This window comes from Rhinatrema bivittatum, chromosome 3 (assembly GCF_901001135.1).
Source record: "Rhinatrema bivittatum chromosome 3, aRhiBiv1.1, whole genome shotgun sequence".
Classification (NCBI taxonomy): domain Eukaryota; kingdom Metazoa; phylum Chordata; class Amphibia; order Gymnophiona; family Rhinatrematidae; genus Rhinatrema; species Rhinatrema bivittatum.
This window is the reverse complement of record NC_042617.1, coordinates 559,943,034-559,966,115: the sequence shown is the minus strand read 5'-3', so window position 1 is coordinate 559,966,115 and position 23,082 is coordinate 559,943,034. Positions and strand designations below refer to the sequence as shown.

The following is a 23,082-nucleotide window of genomic DNA, read 5'->3' as shown; positions in this document are numbered from 1 at the left end:
GTGCGCAACTGGCTCTCTACTCTGGGAAGCACGAGGAAAACCAGTCATATCCTTTCCGACATTAACGAGGTAAACATTATATATACATATATACACTCAACACTAAAGATAAGTAATACTGGGAGTCCTAGCAGCGGGAAATGCATTCCGGGCCAAAAAAGTATACCAAGTACTCTTCCTCTACAAAATCATTTAAAGCAAGCCACTGACCATAGGAGATTCAAAAACTTGGCAAAACTGCTGCACATGTCCTCAGAAAGGAAAAACATGACCTTCTAAACAAGACTATTTTCTTATAATTTGGGGGGTCCTGGGTTCGCAACTGACTAGTCCTACCAACATGCTCAGCCCTGGTGCATCTATGGGCAAGTTGCTCTGTCCCCCCCCCCCCTTGAGAACGTGAAACTACAAGCACGTAACAGATGCAAGGGGGAAGGGGGGTAAAACCGGGGCTGGCTCAGTCCATCCGGAAGACATGCCACCTAATTTGCATATTTACCGGTTGCCACAGCTACTAATCCCTTCTCTGGCACTCTGCGAGCCCAGGAAGGAGCTGCAGCAGGAGCACCTGGGCCTAAGGGCACACTGCCAGGGAAAAGAAACCCTCTCTCCTTCCAAGCTGTAAGAGAAATGGGCATCAGTGCTGTTGACCTATAAGGGAGCATTTCAATTTACGTGATTTACAAGAGTCAGCCAGGCTGACTTGCTCCTTTTGCAATGCGTGCCCCTCCCCAACCGAATGCACGGGTAACATTTTCTGTCACAGCCTGCTTGCATTCTTCCTGCAATTTAATAATAAATACGCCATCTTTTACCATCCTTGCTCATACGTATGTGTGTGAAATAATTTGAAGTTTTTATAAATTTTATCATCTGAAGTTTTGATTTCATAAATTTAGCTGGGTTTCTTCAAAGTGGAAAAAAAAAAAAGCGCAGTTACTCTTCCGCCTTTCAGGTCCTCCAACTTCTGTTTTGCCCTCTTCATTCTATCATTTTTCCAGTAGCCCCGTGCTCATACATAATTCATCTTGCAAATTCTTTCCTCCGTTGTCTGTTCAATTCTCCCTTTCCTCTTTCCCATAACCCCCCATCCCTCATCCAAATCGTCCTGCGTTCAGGTTTCTCTCTCTCTCCAAGGCCGCGGCGCAGGCAGGCTGACAAGCGCGAGGTCACAAGCGTGTGCGCTCCTCACTGCGGGGAGCAGCGGCAGCCACGAGGACACCCCCCCCCCGCGCACGCTCACTGCGTTCCCTGCGCGCCACCTTTCAGACTGCAACGCGGGGACGCAGTGAGTGCGGAGGCGATGGGCCCCCAGATGCTCTTCTTCCCCTTGCTGGGGACGAAGGGGCGGGGGGTGGGAGATACAGACGAAAAACCCCACTCTGAGATCTGAAATCAACGCATTTAGCAAGATTGTTCACTTTCAGAATACAGTTTCTTGTGGTGCTGCACATGAACTAATCATTGCCACGGTGATAACACAACTGCACGATACGTTTCAGCTGAAGAATAGGAGGCAGCTCTGAGAAACGTCTTCATTGCCCCTTAAACTAAGAAAAGCATCTGGGCAGTTCCTGCCAGGCGGCAGTAGTGCTGGGCAGGGCCTGGCGAGATCTCAAACGCCAAAATGCCAACGTCTTCGGCACATGGTGCCCAAGTCATCCGCCCGACAGGGAGAAGAAAAATAAATTTTGCAGGGAGGAGGGGGCAAGAGGCTGGATTGAGGCAGGAGGAGGAAGAGGTGGGAAGGAAGGCAGACTGAATGGGGAGGGGGGGGGGGGTGTGGGTGTGTTTGTAAAAAACATTCTTCCTCCCTCTCCCAAAATAACCAAAAACCACACACAAAAATAGATGAAACTAAAGCAATACCATAAGGAACAATTTTTCCCTTTGGTTACTAAACATTTTGGTTGGGGCCCAAGTTTTTTGAACTATTTTTCCACTCCTGGTATTGGGTAATTAGATGTGCTGCAATGCTAACGGACAGACACGGATCCAGCACCTTGCTCTAACCCTATAAGGAGGAACTTTTGAAACCTGTGATATATGAAAAGCCCCCTCAGTTCTCCTACCTGCTTCTGGATCACTGCAACCAAATGACTGATGGAGGCTCAGCTCAATGGCCCTAATGTCTTTACTCCTTCCCATTTAATGTAACGAATGCTGCAGGCAGCTGAACTCTCCTCCTCCAATCTACCGGGGGCACAGCAACCACAGCAAGGTACACAGACATACTCTCTCTCTCCTTCCATGCACTTTCATTTAAGCCACGCATAGTTTAAAACTTGAAATAAACTGTTTGACAAGAACTTAAAAAAAAAACAAAAAACTTAAGAGCATATATTTTAAGAAAAATATATCTGGCAGCTTTACAAGCAGTGTATTTAACAACCTGCAACAACTCTGTCCAGAAAGCCATGGAAAGGAGGAATGTGACACGTCTGCACAGTACAATGCTTTGAAAATGACACAGCCTCACTCTCGCCTTTCTCATGGACTCCAGAGATGTGACAGGTGCTGTTCCCTATCCACCCATGTGTTACAGATTTTTGCTCTTAATTCTTGTTCAATGAGTGATGCCTCCCTTGTTTCACACTCCCGCTGCATCCACAGAGTACCGGTTCTTGCACCTTTCCTCGGCTTACTGATGCAGCAGAACCAACTGGCTCCGAGCTCCCCCACCGCCGGTGCACGGAAACTTAACATCGGTAAGAGGTAACATGACAGCCCCATAGCTTGACTCACAATGGTTAAAACACCGTTTCTGACCAATTCTGATCTTAGGGATTTAAAAATAAATAAATAAATAAATAAATAAAACAAAACCAAACCTGTTTGCTAGGTAGGATGGGGATGACTCACCTTTCCAGATTCCACTTACAGTGTGCTAAATCAAAATATGCATCCCTCTTTTTACTGCCATTGCCCCCACTCCAAAAATAAAATCCCCAACCAGATACTTTCTGACTTTTGCCATATAATTTCATGAACTGTACCTATGCATTCACCAAGCCAACCAATTTCTTTAGCATGCATTCACTCCTCTTACATTATGCTTGCGTTCCACAATGCAAATGAAGGATCTTGTATCAAGGTGAGCACAGGCATTAAGGACAAGAGAGGAGCACAAGCCAATGTTTTGTTATGCGGCAGTTAGCAGCATGCGGTCCATGAGGAGGAAAAGAGATGGCGGTGCACCTAGAACCACCTAGAACCAAGTTACACACGCCTTGTGCACAAGGCCTTTCACAGGATCTGGCATTTAATTATTTTGGTTCTGGAAGCGACAGTCGTAACAGATGACAGAGGGAAAGGGACAGAGTGAGACTTGCAGGGGGTGCTAACGTTAACGGTGGCATCAAGCTGTGAAAGCAGCAGCTGGATGCTCCCATTCCAGGGCCCGGGTACCTTGACGCTCCTTGGAACCAAGTTACAGCAGACGTTAGCGCAAGACTGAGGGATGCAGCCTAGCAGGCGAGACTGTCAAAAGTAGGAAAATGAGAGACAGAGAGAGAGAGAGAGAGAGAGAGAGAAAAAAAGAGGAGAGTGAGAACACACAATAATGCCACAAGACAAATTTACATAAACATGCAGTGTAGACGTTATCATGAATGTCTGGAAAACACCTTTGAGAATACATTACACTATTATAGAGCCCCCAGCATCAGGACTGGTGGGCATAACAAACCAGCTCTCCACTAGGCAGGTTCTCCCCTTCCACTCTCCCCAGAGGTTCCTTGCTGGTTTTATAGGAGAAGGAACTGCTCCATTCTTTTCTGCATGGAAAACCCATTCTCTGCCACCGGAAGAGACACATCAGCAGCTTCCTTACTGCACTGCAGCAGCTCTTCTAGAGCTAAGCATCTTTTTTTTTTTCCTTTTGACTGTAGCCCGCAGGCAGGCCTGCCAAGAGGAGAGGAGTCTTGAGGGTGCCATTTGTAACTTTCTTTCAAGGATGCTCCATGCCATATCTGCCGGCCAAGAGCCCAATAATTCATTCTTCACTGGGAGTTCAGACTGCCTGGATCACCAGACCAGGGGACCTTCAACTTTTTTCCCAGAGCTGATGCTCCAAACCTACTTGCATGACAGTCATTCAGCACTACACAAGCCAACTGCCCTCAGCCGAGCCAGGCAGTGCTAGGGAAGGCCTGGGCAGAGGCAAAAAGGAAGCAAGAGAGCTGCATGGGAAGGAGTGCCGAGAGCAGAGAAGGGAAGTAAGAAAGGAGACAGACAGGTTGATAGTGAGAAAGGAAGTAACGATGCAGGGCAGGTTGGGTTGACCTTGGGGGAGAAGCAGAGGGCAAAATGACTGGGGGAGCGAGAGAAAGAAAAGTAGAGTGACAATTTGATTATGCCAGAGAAGGAAGAGGGGAGAGATAAGCTAGGCTGAGGACAGGAAAAAATAGAGTATATATAAACCAGGACATAAACACAGATAAGCACACAGAGGGAGAAGAAAAAAAAAGGACACAAAAAAAGCAGAACAGCAGCACTCGACAGGCAGATTAAATAGACTTTGGAAGGTTCTGTGGGACAGGTGCAGGAAAGCCTCAGTTTTTGTGTTATTATATTTTACTTTAGTTTTTATGATTGAATTTATATTAAGTCAGATTCATTTTATAATGGATGAGGTTATTTATATGCTGTTAATCATACAGTATAGTGTTGATTATGTGTATTTATACTATTATACAGATTTGCGCTGTTATGACTGTAGGGGCTATTTATCAATGGATCAGTTATCGCTATTTTATATTCATTTTCTATTTTAATGTTCTTCGCTTGGCGTATCTACGGTAGTGAGGAGGGCTATAAAGCAGAGTTGCTTATCTGTAACAGGTGTTCTCCTAGGACAGCAGGATGTTAGTCCTCACACGTGGGTGACATCATCGGATGGAGCCCGGCACGGAAAACTTTGACTGGTACACTGAGCATGCCCACCATGCCACTAATACAGAATTATGAAAAAAATAAAACAAACATGGGAGAAACCCAATTCCGCAGGGTGGCGGGCGGGGTTTCGTGAGGACTAACATCCTGCTGTCCTAGAATACCCGTTTCAGGTAAGCAACTCTGCTTTCTCCTAGGTAGTCCTCACACATGGGTGAATCCCTAGATGCAGGCCTTTCCTGAACAACAAGACCAACAGGCACCTAACCAGGTGCCAATAGGCACAACACCACAGGTGCCATTAGTAACACAGGGAGACAGCCTGAACCCGAACAATGGGCCTCGGGTAGGAAGAGTTGTGTTTTACAACTGAGAGATATTTCGGAGGACAGACTGGCCGAAGCTGCTATCGTGTTGGCCATCCCTGCCCAGACAGTAGTGAGAGGCAAATGTGTGGAGAGAACTCCACATCGCAGCCTTTCAGATCTCATCCATGGTGGACCGCTCTCAAGTGAGCCACTGAAGTTGCCATGGCTCTGACACAATGAGCCTTGACATGACCACCAAGCTGCAGTCCTGCCTGAGTATAGCAGAAGGGGAAACAATCTGCCAGCCAATTGGACAGGGTCTGCTTAGCAATCATAATTCCTAATCTATTCTTGTCAAAAGAGATGAAGAGTTGCGAAGATTGCCTAAGGCCTGCTGTCCGCTCCAAGTAGAAGGCTAAGGCTCTCTGTGCAGAGCCTGTTCGCCCTGGTGTGACCGAGGCTTGGGAAAAAAAGTTGGGCAGGATGATTGGCTGGTTAAGATGGAAATCTGTCACCGCCTCTGGCAGGAACTTAGGATGCGTGCGCAGAACGACCCTGTCATGGAAGAACTTCATGTAGGGTGGATACATCACTAAGGCCTGAAGCTCACTGACTCTACGCGCTGATGTGACTGCGACCAAAAACATTGATCTTTCAGGTCAGGTGCTTAAGATCATAAGAACGCAGTGGCTTGAAAGGAGCTGAGCCAACACCACACTGAGGGTTCCAGGACACAGCGGGAGGACGCAGGGGAGGCCTCAACTGAAGCAGACCTCATAATAAAGCATCCCACAATGGGTTGCATGGAGCTGGGTGAACCATCCGCACCCCGGTGGCAGGCACCGGCAGCACTCAGGTGTACTCTAACGGAGTTGGTCTTTAAGCTAGCGTCCAAAAGGTGCAGGAGGTAATCAAGCAGATTCGGTGCAGAGCAGGAGAACAGATCCAGGCCGCGGTGCACACGCCACACAGAAAACCTCTTCCACTTCAGGCCACAAGACTTCCTAGTGGAAGGCTTCCTGGAAGCCACTAGGACTAGACACACATCATCAGAGAGGTCGAGGGGGCTGCAGAATTAACCTCTCAACACGCAGGCTGTCAGGGACAAAGCCCGACCCGATCCTGTGTGATGAGATCTGGGGAAGTCCCCAGGCTGATCGGTTCCCGAAGGGAGAGATCCCGCAGGAGCGGGAACCAGATCTGCCTCGGCCAATGAGGGGCTATGAGGATCCTAGTCCCCCCTGTCCTGTCGAAGCTTCTCGAGAGTCTTCGTCACCAGGGTTGCCAACTTTCAACTGTGAAAATTCCAAATACTTGGCCGCATGGAGTAAAATTTTCACTTTGTCCTTCTACATGACTATTTAAAAAAAAAACAAACAAACAAACAAAAAAAAACATATTACTTGCCTTATTAATAGAAAACTGTATAAAGTGAGGTACAACCAAATGATCCCAAATATAAAAATACCAATAACGTTGCATTAGAACAGTCAGGAAAATTACAATTACTTAATAACTGCACCCCCCACCATTAGGAAACCACGCACTTGGTCTGAAGAAGAATCACAAATACCTGTCATTTATCTGGTCACACAAACATTCTAATAACTCACTAAATCTATTTTGCCCCATTACCCTGCCCTTGAGCCAGTGATTGCTCTCATAGTAAGATACAGGCAATGGCAGGTAAAGCCCAAACTGGTGCATCCAGTCTGCCCAGTTAAGATTCCTCTGCTTTGGGTGGATGAGCATGAAACAGAATACCCACATGAAACAGAATATCAACTTCTCCCCACTATCTCGTCTTTTTCATCCATCGCACCCATTTATCCACCACTGCCATCACAGGGCTGGTGCCCTAGGTCAGGCCCCCCCTGACAGCTCCTGCTCACATGCATGTCACACTGAACACGTGACCACCATGGGGCTACATTTAAGCATACACTGTGCATACACTATGCATCCCCAACCATGGGTGCACAGCAGAATTAGAATATTTCCTCGTATAACTTGCTATACCAAAATGATATTCTGATTCTTGTGTCATCTCAGTAACAGGAACACAAACTCCCTTTCCTACCAGGTTAACTGTAAAATACAAAACCTGAAAAAAAAAAAACCAACCCCACTCAGCACATGTGCAGCAAACCTGCCATCGTACAGCTGCACTAACTCCGAGAATCAAGCAGTAATAGCCCTATCTAGGAAAAGACAGCAGTGCACCACCAATGCATGTCCCATTGAGAAAACAACTGATACAAATGCCTACTTGCTAGTAAAATACCTCACTTTGGTCACACACAAAAGCAACCCTCCCCAAATACAGAATAAGAGACAATGTGGAGACAAGAACTAGAATGGAAACCCCAAAAAGCCACTCTGCATGCAGTGCAAAACTGGAGAACTAGAAAGGGGGAATGAAGGAAAGAGGATTTATATTTAACCAACAAGGACTAAATTGCACAGGCTGGGCAAACAAATAAGCGTGGGAGTAGCTTGCTTATTGCGGCGGTTACTACCCATAACCAATTAGGCTTGATACTTCACATTGATGCAGCTCCAGCACTGCTCTCTACATCAGTTGGTGGGGGTGGAAAGAAATTAGAACTAAAATGTTACCAATAAGGACCCTGAACTCAGCGGTCAGAGTAACAGATAAGTATGAGAAAAATAAGTATGAAAGCTTGCTGGGCAGACAGGAGGGGCCCATTTGGTCTTCTTCTGCTGTCATTTCCCCCACACAGGGTGAAGAGGGGATCAGCAGCATCACTTCCAGGTCCAGCAGGGGAAGATAAAGTTGATGTCCCCTCGGGCTCAGAAGAGCAGGAGTTGGTGATGTCTCGCTCTGATCTGGGCCAGAAAGAGGAGAAGGAAGAGAGAGAGTAGCCTTCTGTCAGGCCTGATGAAGGAGAAGCCAGCCCACCCAGGCTGATGAGAAGACAGCAGCCTCTTGTTAGCCCTGCGACAACACCCAGGACCTCGCAGCACACTATTGTGTCCTGATACACCTATTAAGATCCACTACCCTACGCAAAACTTGCAGCTTTGGGCGATCCCTCTCCCTCACACACAGTTAAAAATTATGCAGTTAAAACAGATTTTTACATGGAAAAGGACATTCAGCCTTCTGAGGTAAAAATATAACATACAACATGTATATTATATTTACATGTACTGCTATGGTGCTTAACAAAAAACCCTGCAAAAAAGACACTTGGACCTCATATGGCATTAAGCCTATTGTAATATGTGTTGGGTGTGCGCTTGGCCACCAGAAAAGTGAATTACAGTTACAATATCGTAAACCTCCCAAACCAAAACAGCACTAACTGCCAGCATGCAAACAGTAAAAACCTTACTTAAGAAAAGACAACTCTACAAATAATACCCCAGGCCCTAAAACACCAATACATCTTTTAGGGAAACAGAACAAGCCAAGCTGCTGTAGATTTCTACATAGAAACTGCAAGCTTGCAGAATACTCTCACCTTGGTCACAATACGGAAAAAAGTGACCACAAAGTATAAATAGAAATGTGCAGCTGGAAACTGCAACAAGCCAGACTATATATAATTAAGGACTTTTATTTTTGGTTTAAACCGATGTTTACCCATAAATTCCCTGATTTTTTTTACAAAGGTGAAAATAGATTTAAACCAATTTTCACCCTAATTGGTAGGTATTTGGGGGGGGGGGGGGGGGGGGGGGGGGGGGGAGCTGTAGGATCATGGCAACAGTAACGGAAAAAGTGAAGCTTTTGGCGGGGCATTCTCTCTCTCCCACCCGTGGCGGCCGCTGCAGCAGCTCTGCTGTGATCCCAGTCACTCAGTGCTGTATGGAAGTGCCTGGGGTCCCTCTTCTTGCTCTGTGGCTGTCAGTGCCTGATGACATCATCAGGCCCCGACAGCCGCAGAGCAGAAAGAGACCAGAGACCTTGCAAGGCCGTGATTTTTTAGGAGGGGGCCAGGTGGGTAAGTGACTGACTGATGGCTTCACAGCAGGGCCAGGGGTGGCGAAGGCGGATTAGGAGAAAAGGATGTGAGTGAGGAGATTAAGATGGAGTCTGATGGTGAATAGTGTTAGACTGCTCATTTGCACTCCCTGCTGTACTTCACCAGGCATGGCCTGCAGAGGATCAGAAATGAAGACAGGAGGACATTGATGATGATGATAGACTGTGTGAGAGGGAGGGAGTGAAGGATTGTGGGGGTGGGATTGAAGGTGGGGTGGAGGGGTCAGTATGAAGGAATAAGGGGATTGTGAGGGTGTCAGTGAGAGAGATTGAGGGGAAGGGAGGTGGAGGCAAGGGAAGAGAGCAAGGTTGGGGAGTAGATGGATGGGGCAGAGGAAGAGAGCAAGTGGGTGTGGAGTTAGGGGGCTGAAGGAGAAGAGGGGATGAGGTGGGATCCTGGAGGGGAGCTGAGAAGAGAGGCCTGATCATTGTTTTTGTGGTGGAGGCTCCCGCCTACACTTCTTCCTCTTGCTCTCTTCTCTGTCCAGCCACCACTCCTATCTGTATCCATACCCCACCCTCCACAAGAAAAACAACAAAGCTCCGTAGGCCCAACATAGTACCATTAATTATGCTGGGGTCACAGAGCCTTCACTACTATTCTTGGCAACAGAACTCCCCTCTTTCTCTCCTACTCCCCTTCCGATCCCTCTCTCTCTTCAGCATCCCACCTCTATCCATATTCCCCTCTCTAAGCATTCCACCTTTCTCCCTATCCATACTCCTCCTTGCTCTCTCCCCTTCAGCACTTTTTCCCTGTCCTCACTTCTGTCCACCAAACTATGCTCTGATATTCACCCAGAAAAATGATGAGTAATTTTTTCCACTAATTTTCTCTGGTTTTTATTCTGTGAAATAAAACCCTGATAAATTCCCGGGGAAAACAAAAAATGAAGGTTCCTATATATAGTGGATATAGTGAAAGAATAGAAACATCATCATTCCTCACAAAACAAACAATAAAACCAAGAAAAAAACAACATCTTAATAGTAAAATAATATTTCAATATGGTTCATAAAAGTTTCAATATAATTCATAAATATTTCAAAAAAGCCAATGAATAGAATATCCAATTAACTCATACTCAAAATTTTTTAAAAATTACCAAACATATATTTCAAAAGAGCAGACATATCAAAGTCCAATAATTCAAACAAATGGGAGTAAAAAAATATCCCCCACTCTCCATACCTGGGAACTTTTGATTTCCAGTCACCCTTAGATTTCATGGATTAGTGAGGGAGAGGGAGGCTGTACATTTCATCCACTCTCTCTCTCTCATATACACACACTCCCTAACATGTTCATTCTTTCTTTCACAAACACACACACCCTCTCACACACACACACACACGTCACTGGTGATCTTTCACTCACAGTCTCTTCCCCCCCCCACACAGCCTCTTCCCCCCCAAGATCTCTCACACTCATAGCCTTCCCCCCCCCCCCCCCCCCCAGCTCTCACACTCATGGCCTCTTCGCTCCAGGCTCTCTCATTCACACATGCCCTCTCCCCCCTCCCCCCCAGGCCCTCTCATTCACATAGGCCCTCTCCCCCCTCCCCCCTAGGCCCTCTCATTCACATAGGCCCTCTCCCCCCTCCCCCCAGGCCCTCTCATTCACATAGGCCCTCTCCCCCCTCCCCCCAGGCTCTCTCATTCACACAGGCTCTCTCCCCCTCCCCCCCAGGCCCTCTCATTCACACAGGCTCTCTCCCCCTCCCCCCCAGGCCCTCTCATTCACATAGGCCCTCTCCCCCCTCCCCCCCAGGCCCTCTCATTCACATAGGCCCTCTCCCCCCTCCCCCCCAGGCCCTCTCATTCACACAGGCTCTCTCCCCCTCCCCCCCAGGCCCTCTCATTCACACAGGCTCTTTCCCCCTCTCCCCAAGCTCTCTCATTCACATAGGCTCTCTCCCCCTCCCCCAGGCTCTCATTTACACAGGCTCTCTCCCTCCCCCAGGCGCTCTCATTCCCGCATGCTCTCCTCTCCCCCCAGGCTCTCATATTCACACAGGCTCTCTCCCCTCCCCCTCCCAGGCTCTCATTCACACATGCTCTCTCCCCTCCCCCCCAGGCTCTCTCATTCACACATGCTCTCTCCCCTCCCTCCCAGGCTCTCTCATTCACACAGGCTCTCTCCCCTCCTCCCCAAGCTCGTTCATTCACATAGGCTCTCTCCTCCTCTCCCCCCAGGCTCTCTCATTCACATAGGCTCTCTCCCCCTCTCCCCCCAGGCTCTCTCATTTACATAGGCTCTCTCATTCACATAGGCTCTAACCCCCTCTCCCCCAGGCTCTCTCACTCACACAGGTTCCCCCCAGCTCTAAGCATACACACACATACACGGGGTCTCAGCTTCATCATAGCTGTAGTCCCCTTGGCCTCTTGATGTATTGCATGGCTGGAGGGGAGGTGCTGGTTGCATTTATTTGTGTACCGCAGGAGGGAGGAGAAAGTCAGATGCCCTGTTCTTTGTACCGAGGGCGGGAGGTTAGACATTGGTGGCTCCATGGGGGCTTTTTCTTGTTTGGCGCAGGCAGGAGAAGAAGGGCTGAGTGCCGTGTTGAACTTCTGTTTGTTGTGTCATGTGTACATTTCTGGTCGCCACATCTGAAAAAAGATATAGTTGCGATGGAGAAGGTACAGAGAAGGGCTACCAAAATGATAAGGGGAATGGAACAACTCCCCTATGAGGAAAGACTAAAGAGGTTAGGCTGTTCAGCTTAGAGAAGAGACGGCTGAGGGGGGATATGATAGAGGTCTTTAAGATCATGAGAGGTCTTGAACGAGTAGATGTGACTCGGTTATTTACTCTTTCGAATAATAGAAGGACTAGGGGGCATTCCATGAAGTTAGCAAGTAGCACATTTAAGACTAATCAGATAAAATTCTTTTTCACTCAACGCAAAATAAAGCTCTGGAATTTGTTTCCAGAGGATGTGATTAGTGCAGTTAGTGTAGCTGGGTTCAAAAAAGGTTTGGATAAGTCCATTAATGGCTATTAATCAAATTTACTTAGGGAATAGCCACTGCTATTACTGGCATCAGTAGCATGGGATAGACTTAGTTTTTGGGTTCTTGCCTGGTTATTGTGGCCTGGTTTGGCCTCTGTTGGAAACAGGATGCTGGGCTTGATGGACCCTTGGTCTGACCCAGCATGGAAATTTCTTATGCTCTTATGTTCTTATGGGTGGGAGAGAAGATGCCAGCAGCTCTGAAGTTTTTTTTTTTAATTGTTGGTCGGCCAGTGGTTGGGTGGATGCCAGTGGCCCTCCTGAGATTCATACTGAATTTGGGCTTGGGTGGGAGGGTACGTGCCAGCGACAGTAAACTTTCAGGACCTGTAGCGCCATCATTGGCTGTGGAGTTAAACCACAGCGTCTTCAAGTAGTGTTAGGAGATGGGAATGTGAAAGTAGCTGTGCTCGATGGAGGGTTAAAATCCAGACAATTTCCAGACATTTTAGCCCTCTGTCTAGTTTCCAGACAGTACCTTGAAATTCCATACTGCCCTGAGAAAATCCGTACAGTTGGCAATCCTACAGGGGAAGTGGAGGATACACATACAGAAGGCCCTTGCCCCAATGGCGGGAGAAGGCATCTGAGGCTGGTTTGCTGTCCACCCCGTACAGGGAGCAGAACTGATCCACCTTCCTGTTGCAGGGGGATGCAAATAGATCCACGTCCGTGGTCCCCTAGAGGTAGAAGATCCAATCTGCCACTTCTTGTTTCAGGGATCACTAGTGGGGTCGGAAGGTTCAACTCAGACTGTCCACCACCACATTCTCCATCCCAGCTAGGTACATGGCTCGGAGCACCATACCCCAAGGCAGAGGCCAAGTCCAGATCTGAACTGCTTCTTGGCACAGGAGGAATGATCTCGTACCTCCCTGTTTGTTGATATACTGCATTGCCACTTGGTTGTCGGTCTGGATCAGAACCACTCTGTTGATCAGTCAATCCCTGAACGCCCAGAGCATGTACTGGAAGGTGATCTGACACTGAGCATCCTGGCAGACCACAGGTCCTGGGTGTGGAGCCCCTCCACATGAGCACCCCACCCCAGGTTGGACACATCCGTGGTGAGCACAATCTGGGTAGGGGGATTTTGAAAGGGCACCCCCTGCTCCAAACTGGCAAGACTCTCCCACCAAGACAAGGAGTCCTGGAGAAGCGGAGAAATGCGGATGTGGAGGTCCTGGGTGGCCTGCCGCCACTGGGACCACAAGGTCCATTGAGCTCTGCGCATATGCAAGTGAGCTAAGGGAGTAACATGGACAGTCGCGGCCATATGTCCCAAGAGATGCAACATGCGGTGAGCCGAAATCTGCTGGCTCTGTTGGACCACTCCCGCAATGGACACCAATGTGAGCGACCGGTCATGGGGAAGTTATGCTCGAGCATGAGCCATGTCCTACAGGGCGCTAAAGGAGTTCACCTGAGACGACGGGTCAAGATGGGACTTTGGGTAGTTGATAATAAATCCCAGGGACTAACACTGAATGGTCAAGCGCAGAGACCATACCACTCCCTCCTGGGTGGAGCTCGACAAGCCAATCTTCCAGGTAGGGGAACACCTGCACTCCTAACCTGCAGAGGTACGCACCCACTACGGCCAGACACATGGTGAAGACGTGTGGGGCCGAGGCCAGCCCGAACAGCAATACTCTGTACTGAAAGCGTTGCTTGCCCATCACAAACCAGAGATACTTCCTGTGACCTGGGAAGGTCTCGATGTGGGTGTAGGTGTCTTTTAAGTTGAGGGAGCAAAGCCAATCTCCACTTTGTAGAAGGGGAATCAGGGTGCCCAGAGAGACCATCTTGAACTTTTTCTCTTTTTAGAAACTTGTTCAAGGCTCTCAAGTCTAGAACAGGACGGAGTCCCCCTGTTCTCTTTGGAATCAGGAAATATTGGGAGCAGAACTCCCCGCTCCCGCTGTTTCAGCAGAACGGGCTCAACAGCCCTGGCTGTTACAAGGGCGGCAAACTCTGCTAAAAGTATTTCCTGATGTGAGGACTGATCCCAAGAAGGGCACAGGGTTTAAGTCCAGAGGGACTCCCAGGAAGTTCAGTCGGTACCCTCAATGAACGATGGACAGAACCCACCGGTCTGAGGTAACACTGGGCCAATAGTCCAGGAAGAACCTTAGCCAGCTTCTGACTGGAGGGCCGTGCATCAAGGATCAGGCTGTTGGCTTATGCTCCCTCGCAGCCAGTCAAAACCCTATAGTGGGGCTTGCCTGGGGAGCTGGCTGAGGTCTGAGGGCCTGCTGCAGTCTAGGGCAGGCTCTAGAGCTCACCCGGGAATGAGTGGGAGGGTAATAGTTCCTCTGGTGGTAGAAGAACCTCCTTGGGCCCTGGCTGAGGATGGCGGGTCCGAGGTACTAGCTGAGAGATGCTGCAGGGTCTTATAATGATCCTGCAGCATTCCTCACCTTGTCAACAAGGTGAGGAATGCCACAGCATTCCTCACCTTCTCAATGCCACAGCATTCCTCACCTTGTCAATGCCACAGCATTCCTCACCTTGTCAACAAAAAGGGTTTTGCCAGACATGGCAGGTCCGCGAGCCTCTCTTGCACTTCCAGGTGGAGATCCCAGGCCCGAAGCCAGGCCATCCGGCAGGCACCAATTCCCGTGGCCACCACTCTCACCACCATCTCAAAAGCATCACAAGTGGAGCGCATCTCATGTTTGCCGCATTCAAGACCCTGCTGGACAACTGCTGAAAAAGCGTCCTGCTGCTGCTGGGGCAGGCGCTTGGCGAGGTCCTGGATCTGCTTCCAGAGGTTCTGTGAACGGTGTGTCTTATAAACTGGTAGGAGTTGATATGGGCAATCAGCATAGCGACAAACACTTTTCTACCCAGTGCATCCAGTGCCCTATGTTCCCGTTCCAGAGGGGTGGAGGCATGGGTGTGAGAAGGATTGGCCTTCTTAAGGGCGGACTCCACCACAACAGACTGGTGTGGGAGTTGACGCTTCTCAAACCCTGTAACATGCTGGACTAAGTACACTGCATCGGCCTTCCTGTTCACCGAAGGCACGGAGATGGGGTATTCACAGAGTCTAAGGAGCAATTCCTTGAAAATCTCATGGATGGAAATAGCTACCACCTCCTTCGGGGCATCCACAAACTGGAGAACCTCCAGCATCCTCCTCCATGAGAAGTTGGAATAGGGTGGCTTCAGCTATGGCCCACATGAAACCAGCAAAGGTTAAGTCCTCAGGCTGGAACCGGCGACGCTCCAGAGGAAGAGACAGGTCCGAGGGAAGGTTACCGGAGTCATCAGAAAAGGAATAGGAGGAATCATCCTCCCACAGGTCGTAAGGGGCATCATTATAAGTAAGATCGTCCAGAGACATGTGTGTGTGTGTGTGTGGGGGGGGGGGGGGGCGGCTTCCCATGCCCAGTGGCTTGGGCACAGAGGGCACTAATGGCAGAAGGCATTGAGGGTCCCAAAGGACCTGGAACCGGACCAAGAAACACTGGCTGCAGACCCAAGGGTCTCGAAGACCTTCCTCCTTGGAGGACCCCACAATGCAGTTGGCATTGGGAGAAGGTATCCCAGGTGGCCAGTGGGGCATCGATGGCACCCTGAACACCGGCATTGGCTGCATGGGGAGAACGCCTAGAAAAATGTTGAGATGCTCCAGCAGCAGTGCCAAGACAGAAGGCGCAGGCTCTGGCACCGGCGGCTCGATGCCCTGTAGGGCTCAACCAATTGCACCCTGTGTTCCAGCTCCTCCTTAAAAGGCTGCGACAGACTGGACAACCTGAAGAGGAGGCGGCATAGCCATATCTCCTTCACAGCCCCGAGGGAGATTGGCGCCCGGCACCAGAATCGGTGTGGGAACACCTTGGATCCCCGGCACTGAAGGAGGAAGATAACTCCTCACGGCAGGGGTCGCTTCAGGAGAATCATAGCAGGGGCTGGTGCCAACCCAAGCCTGGCATCATGCAAGGACAGAGACCGGTGGTGATGCTTCCGGCGTGTTGCACTGTGCTCGGTCCAGTCTTTCCCCAGCGCCAAGGGAGAGAGAGACGATACAGAAGTCCTTGAGCAAGAGGAGACCGATGAAGGCTGATCTCAGATGCCCCTTCTCCACGGAAGCCCCGGTGGTGGAGTGGACACCGAGGGATTGGTGACCATTGTTTCCCCCGGCCCTTCGGCGTCGATGCCCCTGATGCTGGTGTCGAGAGTTCGGACTTCCTGAAACAGATCAACTTCTCCATCTTGTCCAGGCGAGCGCACTGGCCCTTGGGGGGTCATCTGGTTGCAAAAAAGACATCACCAAATGTGCGATGCCCTCAAGGTACACACCTCGTGCGGATCCGTGAGGGACATAGTCCGAGGTTACAGACGAAAACCAGACGCCATGACAAAAACTTTAGGCAAGCGGATGATGACCAGTAGACGCCGAAGGACACCGCTACCGGTAACAGACCGCACAGAAGGCAAAAACTTACCGTGCTGCAGACTAATGTAAAGCTGGGAAGAAGGGAGAGGGACCTGGCACAGGACAAAAGTGAAAACCTTTTTCCGAAAGAAAAAGAGCACAAGCTCCAGAACAGTGAGACGAAAGCTCCACAGAAAATAAAGAGACTGAAGGAGGACACCACATGGACTTGTGGATAATAGCATGCAGGAGGACACCACGTAGACTTATTATTATTATATACAGACATTCGATTTGAGATATCACATCAGTTTACATTCAGGTACTGTAGGTATTTCCCTATCCACAGAGGGCTTACAATCTAGCAGGCCAATACAGTACAGTGCACTCTGACGGCGTGCACTGTTAGCCTGCTCTTGGACGCGCGTTTTCCCTTACCCCTTATTCAGTAAGGGGTGGAAAACGCGCGTCCAACCCGCGGCACCTAATAGCATCCTCAACATGCAAATGCATGTTAGTGGCCCTATTAGGTATGCGCGCGGGATACAGAAAGTAAAATGTGCAGCCAAGCCACACATTTTACTTTCAGAAATTAGCGCTGACATTGAGAAAGTGCACAGAAAAGCAGTAAAAACTGCTTTTCTGTGCACCCTCTGACTTAATATCATGGCGATATTAAGTCGGAGGTCCCGAAGAGTAAAAAAAGTTAAAAAAAAAAAATTTGAATTCAGCCTGCGGCTGTCGGGCTGAAAACCGGACACTCAATTTTGCCGGCGTCCAGTTTCCGAGCCTGTGGCTGTCAGCGGGCTTGAGAACCGACGCCAGCAAAATTGAGCGTCGGCTGTCAAACCCGCTGACAGCCGCCGCTCCTGTCCTGCCCATTTTTACCGCCGGGCCTAATTTAAATACTGAATCGCGCGCATCGCTCTCCCACGGACTTTACTGTATCGGCCTGTAAGTTTGTACCTGAGGCAATGGAGGGTAAAGTGACTTGCCTAAGTTCACAAGGAGGGACAGCGGGACTTGAACCCTGATCTCCTGGTTCGTAGCCCACTGCTCTAACCACTAGACTATTCCTCTTCCATTGCGCATAGTGACATGCTGGGCATGCTCAGTGTGCCAAGTCAAAGTTCTAGAAACTTTGACATAAGTTTTCTGTGTTGGGCTCCATCTGATGATGTCACCCATGTGTGAGGACTACCATCCTGCTTGTCCTAGAAGAAATTTGTAAATAAATAAATTGGGGTATAAATATATTAAATTAAATTAGGTAGAAGATAGAACAGAGATGGAAAAGATCTAGGAAAGAAGATTCAAGCACGGTCAGTGGATTTATCAAAGTAGAGATTCAAAAAGGTTGGAAAAACTATATTTGAAACCTGGTGAGGATCACCTGATAATTTGTTTTCCCCCATGCTTGGTTTGGCTCAGCTCAAGTCTGGCAGTTAGAACTAAATCAGACTCATTGGCTTGACCATCAAATTCTTTGACTTGCAAACTTCTGTTTACACATGTGGTATAAAGCAAATAAGTAATGCTATCGTTCAGAATTAAAAGTCAGAGTTATAGAAGTGGATCTTCTCACCCAACATCAATGAGAATAAAACGTGCACTGGTCATTATAATGTGTGTGAGAGAGATAAAATATATGATTCTAAGTTACAAGCCCACTGTGATAGGCCATAATCTAACTAAAATAAAGAGGAAAGTTGACCTGTGCTTGCATCGCTGGTATGCAAATTAAGCTCCACTCCTCTCCCTCCCTGTACTCTCCAGCTCCACCCCTCTCTCTCTCTGTATGGAAATTGAGCTCCGCCCTTCTCTCTCAGTAATCTCCAGCTTCGCCCCTCTATTGTCCAATCCACACTGTACAACCACATTTAGAAACTGAGCTCCGCCCTTCTCTCTCTGTATGGAAATTGAGCTCCGCCCTTCTCTCTCAGTTATCTCCAGCTTTGCCCCTCTATTGTCCAATCCACACTGTACAACCACATTTAGAAACTGAGCTCCGCCCTTCTCTCTCTGTATGGAAATTGAGCTCCGCCCTTCTCTCTCAGTTATCTCCAGCTTTGCCCCTCTATTGTCCAATCCACACTGTACAACCACATTTAGAAACTGAGCTCCGCCCTTCTCTCTCTGTATGGAAATTGAGCTCCGCCCTTCTCTCTCAGTTATCTCCAGCTTCGCCCCTCTATTGTCCAATCCACACTGTACAACCACATTTAGAAACTGAGCTCCGCCCTTCTCTCTCTGTATGGAAATTGAGCTCCGCCCTTCTCTCTCAGTTATCTCCAGCTTTGCCCCTCTATTGTCCAATCCACACTGTACAACCACATTTAGAAACTGAGCTCCGCCCTTCTCTCTCTGTATGGAAATTGAGCTCCGCCCTTCTCTCTCAGTTATCTCCAGCTTCGCCCCTCTATTGTCCAATCCACACTGTACAACCACATTTAGAAACTGAGCTCCGCCCTTCTCTCTCAGTAATCTCCAGCTTCGCCCCTCTATTGTCCAATCCACACTGTACAACCACATTTAGAAACTGAGCTCCGCCCTTCTCTCTCAGTAATCTCCAGCTTCGCCCCTCTATTGTCCAATCCACACTGTACCACATTTAGAAACTGAGCTCCGCCCTTCTCTCTCTCTGAATTGTCGAATTCACTCTTTACTACCACACAGCAGCCCTGAGCTCAGCATCACGCTCTATTATCACACATTTCAATTATGCACTTCCAACATTTCATAGTATTTCCCCATCCTTGGATAAGCTTTTAGTACTACCGGTAGTTTTCTATATTTCCCAAATATACAGGTCGATGCAGTACTCAGTAAGGGGTAATAGCGCGTCGAAAACGCACGTCCAACCCCCCCCCCCCCCCCCCAAACTAATATTGCCTGCAATATGCAAATGCATGTTGATGGCCCTATTAGTTATTCCTGCGCGATTCAGTAAGTAAAATGTGCAGCCAAGCCACACATTTTACTTTCAGAAATTAACGCCTACCAAAGGTACTGGGAAAAGTGCACCCTCCGACTTAATACTTTTCGAATTTTTTTTTTCTCAAAATAATTTTTTATTGGTCAAGGGTTGTACAAAGCCGTGCAAAAAGGCTGCACGCTGAACAGTATACAAAATAAACAGTTACAAGAAATAAGTCAAGCCTCAAAGTGAAATATCAGGCTCCAGAGAAAACATGAAACATGAGATAAGCACAGCCTTACACATACCCCTGACCTTTGGTTTCCCTTTTTTCGCTTGCGCAACCAATATCAATGTACCCCCCCCCCCCCCACCGAAAACAGTCATACAAGTCCCCAAGCCTAGTCAGTTCCCATTCCCCACAAACACTATCTCTCATACACACACACCTCATGCGTCCATCAGCCTTTCTAGTACTGCCCCTAACCCCTCCCCCCACCCCCACCAGAGACCAAGGAAAAAAAAAGATTAAGCCCAAACATTAGTGTAGCCCGCAGTGTGTAAATCTACCTGCATCCCGCTAGGGAGGCCCCTAAAGAAAGCCTGCCAACGTTGCTCATACTGCTTATCCCGTGCACGATGTCCCGAAAGACAGTCCGTGCGCGCCAGTTGGAGTTCCGATGTCATCCGGGAATACCAAGCTCCACCCACAAAGATAAAATGGTCCGACATGCCAGTAACATCGCTAGATGAGCAAATTTGGCTTTAGAAAGTGGACAGGGGAGAGAACTGTGCAGCGGATGAGTAACCACCATGGCGCCCGAGTGCCATGCGGGAAGACCGGTACACTACGAGATACCTTGCAACACCTGAGTCCAGAGAAGATTAACAGTCGTACAGTTGAGAAGGCGGTGCTGCAAAGTGCCTTCCTCTTTGCCGCACCTGATGCAAAGCGGGGAATCCGGAAGCCCCATCCGGAAGCGCCGCACGTCATCATAATACGATAGATGCAGAAGCCGATACTGTAATTCCCGATGCCCCAGATCCGGGTTCTGTGAGTGTAGAGATTAGAACCAGCGCTGCATGTGGTCAGGGCTCACTGCGCTATCCAGGATGATCGACCAGTGCTGTATAGTCAGATGGTCCCTGCGTTTATATTCCGTACCCAGCCGTTTCCAACCAGTGATAGAGTTAGCAAGACATGTTTATTTATTTAACAGTTTTATATACCGAAATTCTTGTAAGAGGTTACAAATCAATTCGGTTTACAATGTAACAGTAACGGAGCCTCAGAGAGTGCAATTACATTGAACAAGGGAATGTAAAACTAGGATCATGAAACTGAAGAACAAAACCGGGGTATAACTCAAAGCTATATTAAAACTGAACTGATTGAATTCAACAGGCATCTTATTTAAGCAAAGGCCTGCTTGAACAGCCAGCTTTTGAGTCTTTTCTTAAAAGTGACCGGGCAATGTTCAAGCCGGAGGTCTGGCGGAAGAGAGTTCCATTGTGATGGTCCGGACGATGAGATGGCTCTCTTTCTTAATGTGGTTTTTAATGGGGGGGTCTTGGAGGGTGTCTTTATATGCTGCTCTTATCGGCCTGGATGGTAAGCGTGGTCGAAGAGGGATCTTAAGCTCTAGAGGGGTGATGTTGAAGAGAGCTTTGTGTGTAATGGCAAGAGCTTTGTACAAGATTCTGAATTTGATTGGGAGCCAGTGGAGGTTCATCAGCATGGGAGTGATGTGGTCCCTTTTTTTGGTCCTGGTAAGAATTCTGGCTGCGGCATTTTGTGTCAAAATGTTTTTTGGCAAAGTTTCCGCGGCAAGTTCCTCCTTAGACCAATGAAGAGCTTGAATGTAATGTCGGACTTGTAAATATCCAAAGAAATGTTTAGGTGATATATGAAAGGTTCTAGTTAGGGTTTGGAAGTCCACAAGTTCATGGGTTTCAGGATCAAACGTGTGAAAAAGATACACCATCCCCTGGGTGGCCCAGAGATGAAAAATACCCCTACAGTCTCGGCCTGGACGAAAGTCCAAATTTCCCGGTAGTGGAGTCAACAGAGGCGCAAGACTCCTCAGGCCACTCAGCTGTCGTAACCACCTCCAGGCCTTGATGCAAGGGTAGATTAATCTTCTAGGGAAAACCAGCGCTTGCAACCCCCTCGGGTTTAACTGAAGAAGAGAAAGAGGTGACCAGGGAGCGGTCATGCTATTCAGTAGACCTGCATCACAGTAGCAGTATTGATCAACAATCCATTCCCCCACAAACCTCAGCCGGCAGGCTGCATTGTACAGCCAGAAATCAGGCAATCCGTAACCTGCCGCCTCCCTAGAGTGTTCCAAAACAGTGTATTTTATCCTTGCCTTCTTACCCTTCCAGAGAAATCGAGACAACCCAGCACGCAGGCGCTGTACATCGCAAACTGTTAACCAGCCATACTTTTCGATTTTAAAAAAGTATGTGCTCTGGACAGCAGATGTAACTTATGCAGGTGTTTTTGGCGGGATAATTTTAAAAGTGAACATAGCATGTTCGCACCCTCTGAAATCTGGTGTAACTTCTGCAGAGGGCAAGACTTCTACTGAGTAAACCCATGTTGCCTGTGTCTCATTATACCATGTCTGTCTGTATGTTCAGTAAGTTTGTTCTTTACAATAGTTTCTATGATTTTTCTTGACACTATCAGGCTTATCAGTCTAGTTTCCTGGATCCGCTCTGGAGCCATTTTAAAGATTGGCGTTACATTGACCACTCTCCAGTCTTCAGGTACAGTAGACTATTTTAATGATATGTTTCAAATTACTAGTAATAAATCTACAACTTTATTTTTTAGTTCTTTCAGAACTTTGGGGTTTATACCATCTGGTCCAGGTGATTTGATACTCTTTAGTTTGACAATTTGCCCCATTACATCTGCCACGTTCATCGTAATTTTTTTCAGTTCCTCTGAATTATGATCATACACTCTGGGGCGGATTTTCAGCGCCCTGCTCGCCTAAATCCGCCCAAAACCGGGCGGATTTAGGCGAGCAGGGCCCTGCGCGCCGGTAAGCCTATTTTACATAGGCCTACCGGCGCGCGCAGACCCCGGGACTCGCGTACGTCCCGGGGTTTTCGGAGGGGGGCGTGTCGGGGAGCGGGCCCGGTCGACGCGGCGTTTCGGGGGCGTGTCGGCCGCGTTTTGGGGGCGGGTACGGGGCGTGGCTTGGCCCGGGGGCGTGGCCGCGCCCTCCGTACCCGCCCCCAGGTCGCGGCCCGGCGCGCAGCAGGCCCGCTGGCGCGCGGGGATTTACGTCTCCCTCCGGGAGGCGTAAATCCCCCGACAACGGTAAGGGGGGGTGTAGACAGGGCCGGGTGGGTGGGTTAGGTAGGGGAAGGGAGGGTAAGGTGAGGGGAGGGCAAAGGAAAGTTCCCTCCGAGGCCGCTCCGATTTCGGAGCGGCCTTGGAGGGAACGGGGGGAGGCAGCGCGGCTCGGCGCGCGCAGGCTATACAAAATCGATAGCCTTGCGCGCGCCGATCCAGGATTTTAGTGGATACGCGC

General features: G+C 48.8%; 1 protein-coding gene across 6 annotated transcripts in view; it reads right to left on the bottom strand.

Annotated features, from left to right (window-relative positions):
* The window catches only part of NHSL1 (NHS like 1), a 374,547-nt gene that overhangs the window by 21,964 nt on the left and 329,501 nt on the right, over window positions 1–23,082 (bottom strand). For 5 of the 6 annotated variants that reach the window (XM_029596468.1, XM_029596471.1, XM_029596470.1 and 2 more), the window contains exon 4: window positions 3,409–3,480. The exons of the other annotated variant lie outside the window; for it this stretch is intronic. In XM_029596468.1, coding sequence (XP_029452328.1) covers window positions 3,409–3,480 — 72 coding nt within the window. The remainder of the gene's footprint in view (window positions 1–3,408; window positions 3,481–23,082) is intronic. 6 annotated transcript variants of the gene reach the window in all.